The 10,996-nt window shown below is 31.8% G+C and overlaps 1 protein-coding gene across 1 annotated transcript; it reads left to right on the plus strand.

Annotated features, from left to right (window-relative positions):
* Positions 1 to 538: 538 nt before the first annotated feature.
* LOC123201520 (phytolongin Phyl2.2-like) lies at positions 539 to 1,906 on the plus strand. Its single transcript, XM_044617068.1, has one exon. The coding sequence runs from the start codon at positions 806 to 808 to the stop codon at positions 1,556 to 1,558; it is 753 nt and encodes a 250-aa protein (XP_044473003.1). The 5' UTR covers positions 539 to 805; the 3' UTR covers positions 1,559 to 1,906.
* The last annotated feature ends 9,090 nt before the right edge of the window (positions 1,907 to 10,996 follow it).

Raw genomic sequence — 10,996 nt, forward strand, 5'->3', positions numbered from 1 at the left:
TTAAAAAATTTTTTATACAAAATAACGTCGTTTTGATCGACATATATATACAAAACGGTGCCGTTTTGACATGAAAAATAAGTCGAGCCGAGCCGAGCCGAGCCGAGCCGAAAATGAGTCGAACCGAGTTTGGCTCGAATCGAGCTCGAGCCGAACTTGAGCCTACCATTAAAAAACCGAGCCGAGCTCGAGCTCGGTTTGGCTCGAATCCAACCCTACATATACGTATATAAATAAATATATTTTTATATATATTATTAAATAATTAAATATTATTTTATTTTTAATTTAAAAATATTTAATTATATAAAAAATATATATAAATATATATTTATTTATGTTTTAAAATAAATATATATATTTTTATTACGATTATCTTTTTATAAAAATAATATTATAAAAATAATTTTTATGTATAATTATATATATAAATATTTATATATTATTATATAATTAAATATTTTATTATTTTTAATTTTTAATTATATAATAATGGATTATTATTTATATATTATAGTAGTAACATTAATCTTTTTATATATGTGTTTTTCTTTCTCCACGGATCCAACTCTTCCCTTTCTCTGCATCAACATATCAATCAAACCCTAAAGCACGAACTGGAAAGTGAAAATTTTCATCTTTCAAACAAAATAAGAAATAAATTTTGAGAGGAAAGGTACGTTTTTTCCTTAAATTGAAAGCGATTGTCAACTCTCCATCAGTCTTAGAGCAATTGCAATGCTAATGTTGTGTTATTTAGTTCTATTTTTGAATATTTTTCGATAGATTCTTATCCATAAAAACCATGATTTCGAATCCAAATCTTGTTTTTTATGCATGCATTGCAAAAGGGTCAATAATTCTTGGGGAGTTCTTGCCAAGAGAACGAGGCATAAGTGAAGTTTTAGCTCAACAATGTGTTGAGAGGACCCCACCACACCATTCGATGTTCTCTCAAACGTTGTCTAATCGAACGTGTACTTTTTTAATCAATGACCCTTTTACTTATTTTGGGATATTTGATGAGAATATTCAAAAATCAGAGTTGCTTGGCTTCTTGAATGGTATTAAATCATCTTTTGAGGAGATATTTGCTCGAGGGTCGGTGTTGGATTTTGATAATATGACTAGCCGTTGTTTGCAATCTCAGTTTGATGCGGTTTTTTGTGAGTCAATGGGGTTGGATTTAGAGTTTTTGAATTCTTCGAGAAGTGGGTCGAAAGATGATCTAAATTCGAGTTTGGATTTCTCTAGAGGGAGGATGGTGGGGGCTCCGTTGCCTGGGACGCCAAAAGGGTTGAAGAAGAAGAAGAGGGCGAGTGCTGAGAGAGGTGGTAGTGACGGGAATGCCAAAGATGTTAATGGGGAGAAGAAGGTTGATGTGTATGATGATGTGTTAACACAGAAGAATGTGTTGTTTGCAGTCGATCGTCAAAAGGCTAAACAAATATGGAAAAAACATGTTTGGGTTGTCTTGGCGCTGGACTTGGTTATATGTGTTTTTCTATTTGGGATTTGGTTGTTGGTCTGCCGGGGCTTTCAATGTATTGATGGTTGAGTTTGTTTATTTTGGGATCTGTTTTCCTTGTATATGAGTGATAGTGCTTTCAAGTTGATGGAGAATTCTACATGTGTGACAAAGAGGATGAGCGCTTTTGAGAAGAATAACTTACCTATATATATGGGGTTTATAAGAGGAAATGGTGTCAATGAGTTTTCAGGATGTGTTTTCTGTTTCTACTGGTAATTTTCTTAGTTTCTTTCATCAATTGTTAGTTTGTACTTTTTTCGGGACAAGTCATAGAGCTTCTATTTTACAAATCTCGACTTGCACATTTACTTGTAATATGTTCAACTGTGTATACCTTTTTACTACAGATAAAACTTGTGCAGGCATTGGCTTCAATGTTTCTCTTGTTTGGTTTTCTTTAGATTTATTGCTTTTGCTTATAAGTTTATCTCTGGGGCATCATTATAAATGCTTTCTTCTTTCATGTATATTTTACACTTAGTTCTATTTGTGGTTCATTCATGGGAAATGAAAAAACATATATCGTAAAGATCATAGTATAGCTTTTCATTGTTCAAATATTTATTTTATTTATAAAGAATGGATTGATCCAATATTTCCATTTAAATTTAATGTTGCATGATTGTCATTGGACATTAAAGTGTTCAAACCTTTTGTGCATGGTTTGATGCAGAAATCTTTCATAAATTCCTTTCCTTCCATGTGTTCTCTCTCTTAACTAAAAGTTCTTTAGTACTCGTTGGTACTTGAGAGTTGGTACTTGTTGAATGAATGGGTAGGAAGAAGAAACTTACATATTTTTGTTTCAGACACTATCGTAAAGATCTACCATCAAAAAAATCGAAATCTCGAGATCAACTAGAGTCAAAATTAGTTGTTTATGAGAATACTAGATGGCCTGAAAAATTCAACCTTTCAGATTTAGCTACTGGTTGTTTCATTTTGGTATTAGCACTTGTTAGAATTTATAGGCCCTTTAAATTTGGAATGTGGATCAACATTTTTTTAATTATGGGTTTGGGGGCTTCAATTGTTAAAATGATATAAAAAGATCTAACTTGAATACCATTTACATTATATACTCTTTCATCTTTATATTTTATTACTAGTGTGTGACTTATATATTTTAAGAGATAGTATTGGCTGTCGATTAACAGAATTGTAGTTCTTACGTTTTATGATTGCCCTACTATGTTTATGATTTGCATGAGAGAGGATTGATTGTTTCATATGACAGCTTTTATGAATGAAATTGGTTGAAAGCTTTATAATCAAACTAGAGTAACAAGTGAATCATGTGCTAGAAAAGTTGCTTGTGCAGCTGAGACAGATTGACAATGCAGTAATCCAAATGAAGACGTAATGCAGGTTAGAAATGATACATTTATACATCTTTTCCCAGAAAGTTGAGTTCTTGAATGTTGGTCCAAGGACTTTATTATGTAACATTTAATTGCTGGGAATTTTGATTGTTTCTTCATATTGAGGTTAATAGTCTTTTATTCCCAGAAAGTGGTTGATGTTCTGTTAAACAAATAGCTGTACCATTATTATAGGGAGGAATGACCCTGCCCTTTGAAACGATAACGGTGATAGTTTATTCTTAATTTTCCTGAATTTCATGTTTCATGTCTGGCTAGTATTGAAATTTGATGCAAGAGCTTGCAGAGTTTCAAGTGTGTGAAGTGGAATTTTCACTGCAAAAATTTAATGCAATGGGCAATTTATTTTAGCAAAATTATTGTGCTAAGCTCCAAATGACTTCTTGTATTAGGTATACTCCTCTGTAATGATCAATGGAGACATAATGTCAATCTCTCTAAAAATCTCTTTATAGCAAGGGTAATACAGAGGCTAAAAGTACCGTTGATTTGTGCTCTATTTCACGTATTCCTCCCAAAGCAACTTGCACATTCTAAGTTACAAAATGTTGAATTGAAACTTCACTTTATCTTCAGATCCAGACATTCTGATGGGAATCTTGTACTAAACCAAGCGACTTAAATGACAAAAAAGTGCCATGCTTTAAGTTAATCCCGTTTAAGAGAAGTAACACTTAAAAAATACTTGATTGGAACATATTTTTGAGAACTACATGACAAAACTTGAATTATTCTGATCTCAAATCTTCATACAATACATGATATGGTTTGTTCACACCAGACCAACAAAAAATGTAAGACCAACATCTATAAATAATAAACTAAAGGAAAAAAGGGTCCTTGAAAGAAGAAAGCATCACATAAATCTGGAAACAAATTCAGGATCCGAGCTTTACCCGCAGGGTGTGAGTTTCTTACTGCCTACACCTTGAGGATTATAATCTTTTGGGTAATTGGATAGGGGATTTAAAATTTTTCTTTTTAATTTATCTTGTATTATTTATTTTTAGTAATATTTTAATATTAACAGTGATATAATAGATAATATAATTATTAATTTCATTTTAAATATTAAAAGAGTATTAATGTACTATTTTATAATTACTTTGATGAATGAGTAATATGAAGTTTTTTTTAATTATATTTTCAACCTACTTTGACCAAATTCCACTATAAAAAAATAGCAATGTTATGTGTACCCATTTTTAGTACATAATTCATGTACATAGTGATGTGTCATCATATAATTAGGTGATTTTAAAACATATGTCATCATATGATAAAGAAACATCTAATCACATAATAACACATTATTTATGTACACAAATTGTATACCAAAAATGGGTATACATAGTTTTATTGTAAAAAAATGGAATGGTAATGGTAACTGAATGCACCAATTTACACATAAATATTGGTAACGCTGAATTGGAAAAAGAGAGAAATCATTAAATTTTGGCCAAAGGACTGTTTTTCATCCAAGTTTCAAAAACCTAATCACCTAATCATAAATTAACATCTATTAGAATTTTTTATTAGAGGTAAGAGTAAAACTGTTATTTTACCTTTCATATTAAAAAATATATAATTAATCTGATTCCCCCACAATTTTTGAAAAGTAACATTTCTCCTCAACCTCAAACTTTGAAAAAGTGACATTTCACCCCCACAAACATTTGGTTTTCTTCTCTTCGACAATGTTGACTACACAGCGATGGAAGGGGCCACCATTCTCCTCTCTCTGCCACCGTTGATTATGTCCTACGACAGACGAAGAATGATCGAGGTCAAAAATAGTAGATGAAGCCTCAATTCTCCAGTGACAGAAGCAACGACGTGACAAAGCCTCAAGTCTCCAACATCAACTTTGTTTTCTGTCAATTTGGCTTCAGACAAAGATGAATCACATGACAAAAGCTTCATTTGGAGCTGATTCAACAGAAAACATGACAAATCTAACAATTGGATGCGACTTCTTCGTCTTTGATTTTCATTGTCGGCCTATTATCGTCTGTTGTGGGAAGTCGTTAGCCATGGCAAAAAGAGAAATGAGGAGAATAGTGGTCGTCTCTGTCGCCGTACAATCACCATTGCTAGAGAGAAGAAAACCAAGGGTTTATGAGGGTAAAATGTCACTTTTTCAAAGTTTAATGTTAGGGGTGAAATGTTACTTTTCAAAAGCTGGGGGAAAATAAGATTAATTATATATTTTTTAACATGAAAGATAAAATGATGATTTTACCCTTGTCTCTAATAGAAAATTCTAACAGATATTAGCCCATAAATGGGTGTTTGAGTTTTTTAAACTCTGTGAGTATGTATTTGTCTTTGTATTTAAACTTGGGTGAGAAATAATCCTTTGTCCTTAAATTTTACATATACAATGCTTGTAAGACCATTGAACATATCAGACAAGTCACAACCATTATGCATTAGAAACTTTAACTGACATTTTCAAGTATGTTAGTTTTACCATACGGATGTCAAGTAAACCTTCAATCTCGTTATTCAGAAACATGAAAGAAGTTTTTCAAGTATATTTCTATTTAATTGAGTGTAGAGTGGTGAATACTGACATTGTATATTCAACATGTCTTCCAACAGTTAACACCATAAATTTTTAAGTAAAAAGATATTTAAAATTTTCTGTGATCCTAGTAGTTGTTATGCAATTATTTTTACCAAGTTAAATAATGGAAACACACAGACATGAAAGATGCAAATTTCAGGAATTGAAGCATCACAAAGAATAATAACCATTCAATCCTACTTGAATTTAATATATTATTAATACCTTTAGCTGTCTTTGTTGAAACATGATTAAGAAAAAAGAAGGGTCCACAACTTTGAACGGACTAGTCTTTCGAGTTTATGTGATGAGTAGTTCTTTTACTTGTTATTTAACTATATGTTAATTTGATTATGTGCTCATATTTTTGTTACTTTGTGTTCAATTCAATAGCGGTTGGTCACATGCATAATTTTTAGTAATTAGTGGTTAGTTTTTTAGATTCATCAATTTATCTTTTGAGAATTGTAAGTCCTTTAAATAGCTTTCATGATGTGAATAAATCAATAGCAATTCCCACAGTATCTCTCAACTGCTCATTCCTATATTTAAAGAAGAATATTACGAGTTTTGGATTGTCAAGATGAAAACTCTCTTCAAATCTCAACACCTGTGGGATTCTATAAAGACCGAGTATGAAGAAAATGATAAAAGACGAAGGTCAACTAAAGGAGAACAAGAAGAAGGATTCAAAAGCACTATTTATTACTTGACAAGCAGTCCATAATGCACTTATCTTTAGAATTGCAGGAGCTAACACTTCAAAGGAAGCTTGGGCACTTGGGCAAAGTTGCAGAAAGAATTTCAAGGCTCTTCAAAGGTAATCACTGTAAAACTTCAAACTCTTTGGCATAAGTTTGAAACTTTGTTGGTGAAAATAACAAAACAGTGCAAGATTTTCTGTTTAGAGTGATTGCAATTGTTAGTCAAATAAGTACCTATAGTGATGAGATTACTGATTAGACTATAGTTTCCAAAGTTTTACAAAGCTTAACTCAAAAATTTGATCATATAGTTGCTGCCATTGCAGAATCTAACAATTTGTCTAATTTTTCCTTTGATGAACTAATGGGTTCTTTGCAAGCTCATGAGAGAACACAGGAAAAGAATGAGGAAATCAGAAAGGATACATTCACTGGAATAGGTTATGGAAGAGCTGGCTTTCATGGCAAAGGATGTGATAGAGGTAGAGGAAGATGTCACTTTAATGGACAAGGAAGGCAGTCTTTTAGTGCACAAAAGGTGAACAAGAAAAATGTTAAATGTTATAATTGGAAGCAATTTGGGCATGTAAAGTCAAATTGTTGGAACCAAGCAAGTTACGTGGAGGAAGAAAGTCAAGAAAGTAAGTTATTTATGGCTCATATTTATACCAATGAAGTTTCAGATAATGCTTGGTTTGTGGATAGTGGGTGCTTAAATCATACGACTTACAACAAATCACCATTTAAGGAGCTTAGAGATAAAAAGCGGATACAAGTTGATGGAAAAGACACTATTGCAGCGTAGATAAGCAATGGTAAAGTAAAATTACTTTTCAATGTCTTTCTTGTTCCTAATTTAGCAGTCTGTTAAGTGTGAGACAATTAATGGTTGGTTATTATGCAATTGTGTTTGACAATAGAGTATGCATGATTAAAGATAAATTTGGGCAACCTATGGTGAATGTACATATAATAGAAAATAAGATGTTTGCACTTAAAATTTCTAATATGGAAAACAAGCTCTTGTTGTTAGTAAGAAAAATGATTTAAAGTTATGACATTTGCAATATAGACATTTCAATATCAAAGGCTTATAACTGTTAAGTAAGAAAGGTATGGTTTTTAGATTGCCTCACATTAGGTCTTTTGGTTTATGTGAGGGGTGTATTGCTGGGAAAGAAGCAAGAAAATCCTTTCCAAGTGGACAGTCATGGCGAGCCTTTAAATGCCTTGAATTGATACATGCCAATTTATGTGCCTATGAGAACTACATCACTTGGTGGGTGTAAGTATTTCTTGCTCTTCACTGATGATTATAGTTGAATGAGTTGGGTTTATTTTCTAACCAATAAGTCAGAGACTTTTAAGCATTTCAGAAATTTCAAGGCTTTTGTAGAGAAGCAAAATAGAGTTTACAAAAAGACTTTACGCACAAATCAAGGTAAAGAGATTTTATCTAATGAATTTAATCTATTTTGCAAGGAAAATGGCATTCATAAGGAGTTGATAGCATCTTACACTTCAAAGCAAAATGGGGTAGTTAAGTAAAAGAACCGCATTGTTATAGAAATGGCTCAAAGCTTTTGTAAGCTAAAGGACGTTCAAGTATGTTTTGGGCTAAAATGGTGGCAACTTCGGTTTACTTGTTGAATTTTTCTCCTACGAAGGCTGTTGTTTTCAAACACCCTATGAAGCATGGAGAGGTACAAAGCCATCAGCAAGCCATATAAGAATTTTTTATTGTATTGCCTATGCTTTGTTAAATTCGCAAACTCATCGTAAACTCGAGAAGAAATTTAAAAAATGCATTTTCGTTGGATATGTACTCCCTATAAAGCATATAGGCTATATAACCGTTTTAGCGGCAAAGTAAACATAAGTAGAACTATAGTTTTTGATGAAGATGCAAGTTGGGACTAGAATAGCAATAGTGAAACATGTCATATTCCAATTGAAAGTGTGATACCAACAACTGAAGGTACAGAGCGAATCCCTACTAATTCTCCAATTCCATTTGAATCACTAGTTTTCTCACTTCCAACTTTAAGAAGTAGTAGTTCATTCTCTTTAGAAGAATCCTCTAATGAAACTCCACATAGAAAATTCAAACATTTGGAAGCGATCTATGAATCTTGTCAATTTGCTCTTTTTGTTTAAGATCCTACAACCTTTGAAGAAGTAGTAACCAAATAAGAATGGCAAAATGCAATGCCGGAAAAGTTAATGGTAATTAAAAAAAATGAAATGTAAGAGATGGTAGATCTACTTGAAGGCAAGAACACAATTGGGCTTAAATGGGTTTTTAAAACAAAACACCATGCTTACAGAAACAAGGGATTGATTTTGAAGAAAAATTTTCTCTAATCACTCGATTAGAAACTGTGAGATTATTTTAGCTTTACTTGTATAACTACATCAGCCTGTTTATCAATTTGATGCCAAGTTTGCATTTTTAAATGGAGACTTGAAAGAAGAAGTTTATGTCACTCATCCTAAAGGCATTGTGGTGAAAGGCAAGGAGATGAAGATGTATAAATTAAAAAAGTCACTTTATAGGCTAAAACTAACTTCACGGGTATAGGAAGACTGATAGCTATTTCCATCAAAATGGTTTCAAAATGAGTGAAAATAAGCCAACTCTTTATGTGAAGAAGCAAGGAAGAGATGACTTTATCATTGTTTGCCTTTATGTTAGATGATATCATTTATATGGGTTCTTTTTATTCACTTGTAGCCAAGTTTAAATCTAACATGATGAAAAAATTTGAAATGTTAGACATAGGGTTATTGCATTATTTCCTTAGACTTGAGGTGAAGCAAGATGTAGATGGGATTTTCATTTCATAAAAGGAAAAATACAATGGATCTTCTCAAAAGATTTAAATTGCTCAATTGCGAATCAACAATTACACGCATGAACATGAATGAGAAGTTACAAGACCAATGCAAAGAATTTTAGAAGCTTGGTAAAAGGTTTGATTTATTTGACTCATGCTAGGCTAGATATTGCATTTTCTGTTGGTATAATTTCTAGGTTTATGCAAAATCCCACAAAACATCATTTTGGAGCATAAAAAGAGTCTTGCGCTATATTGCTGGAATTATTGATTATAGGATATAGTATTGGCAAGTTACAAATTTTAGGTTATGTGAATTCACTGATGGTGATTGGGCAAGTTCATTGGATGATGGAAAAAAAATTTTAGCAAGTGTCTTCACTCTTGGATCATGTGCCAACACAGAGTTTAAGGAAACAAGTTACAATAGTTTTATCCTCCTTAGAAGTTGAATGGTTACAACAACTTCAACGAATTGTCAAATAGTTTAGATTAGAAGAATTCTTGTAGATCTTCATCAAGTTCAAGAAAGAGCAACTAAAAGCTTTTGTGACAACAAGTCAACAATTTATATGACAAAGAATCCAACATTTTATGGGAGAACAAAACATATTGACATTCGCTTTCATTTTATTCGTGACTTAGTTGCAAATGCATAATTATAATGGAGCACTGTGGAGCGAATGAGTAGTTAGCAAATGTTATCATAAAGGCACTTGCAAAAGACAAATTTTCTATTTCAAATCTTGCCTTAGTGTATGTAGCTTTGAATTAAGAGGGAGTGTTGAAATGTGATTAAAAAAAATAGGTCCACAACTTTGAACAGACCAAGTCTTTAGAGTTTATGTGTTGAATGGTTCTTTTACTTGTTATTTAAGTATTTGTTATCTGATTATGTGTCCACGTTTTCATTACTTTGTGTGTAAGTCAATAGTGGTTGGTCACATACCTAGTTTTTAGTAATTAGTGGCTAACTTTTAGGTTCACGAGTTTATCCTTTGGTTATTGTAAATCCTTTAAATAGCTTTCATGATATGAATAAATTATGAGGGAAAAACAGAAAAAATGAGTTTTCTAAAAAAGCAACTCTACCTTTGTCATACTCTCTTTGCACTTTTTTCCTTAAGTTATAGTTTCGTAGTTTTTTTTTTTTTTTTCTTCTACCAGCAGTCTTTCTTTTATAGCAAAAAGCATTTCTTCCTTTTTTTTTAGGCATCTTTAGTAGATCTAAAGCCTGGAATGTAATGACATGGCAATTAGCAAAAAATAGTACAAAAATATAAGAGCTCGTAAATGTAAATAAATAAAATACCAACCTTACAAATAGCAAATGAGATAGAAGTAATCCAAGCCTAAAAATATTTTAGGAAAGAAAATGTTTAAGAGAATAAATGAAATCACAAATTAAAGGAACGTAACTGAACTATAATTTGAAAGGAAAAAGAAGCAATTGTCTAAGCTCTCAAAATGGATGGCAACTAATATCCCTTTCTTCCTTTCCATTATCACCCATCAATTCTTCCTTTCTAGCTTTAATAGGGGTGGACAAGGCTACTATTCTATTAGAATAGCCACATCGCTCCTTGCACTCATTTATTTTCCAAAAATTTTGATTTTTTAGCCCTATGATGATTGAATTGAACAATCTAAGAGCAAGATGAAAAAAATGTTAGGAAATCTTAGATTCTTTGTATCTTTAATGTTTAATTTTTTGATTTGGTCCTAATACATTGATTTTGTTGTATCTTACATAATATTGTTAGTTCTTGATTACATCTATTTTTGTATTTAGATAGAAATTTGAGAGAGTTGTATAAGAATAAAATTTTACAATAAATCAAAAAGTTTATCTCTTCCTATCAACGTATCTAAGTGAAATTGGGCTTCTTAAAATTTCTTTTCCAACTATCTCATATTCAGTTTCCTTTAATGTTTAGTCATGGCTAACTTTTAGACCTATGGTCCTCTGGTCG

The sequence above is a fragment of the Mangifera indica genome, chromosome 18 (genome assembly GCF_011075055.1).
Source record: "Mangifera indica cultivar Alphonso chromosome 18, CATAS_Mindica_2.1, whole genome shotgun sequence".
Taxonomy (NCBI): Eukaryota; Viridiplantae; Streptophyta; class Magnoliopsida; order Sapindales; family Anacardiaceae; genus Mangifera; species Mangifera indica.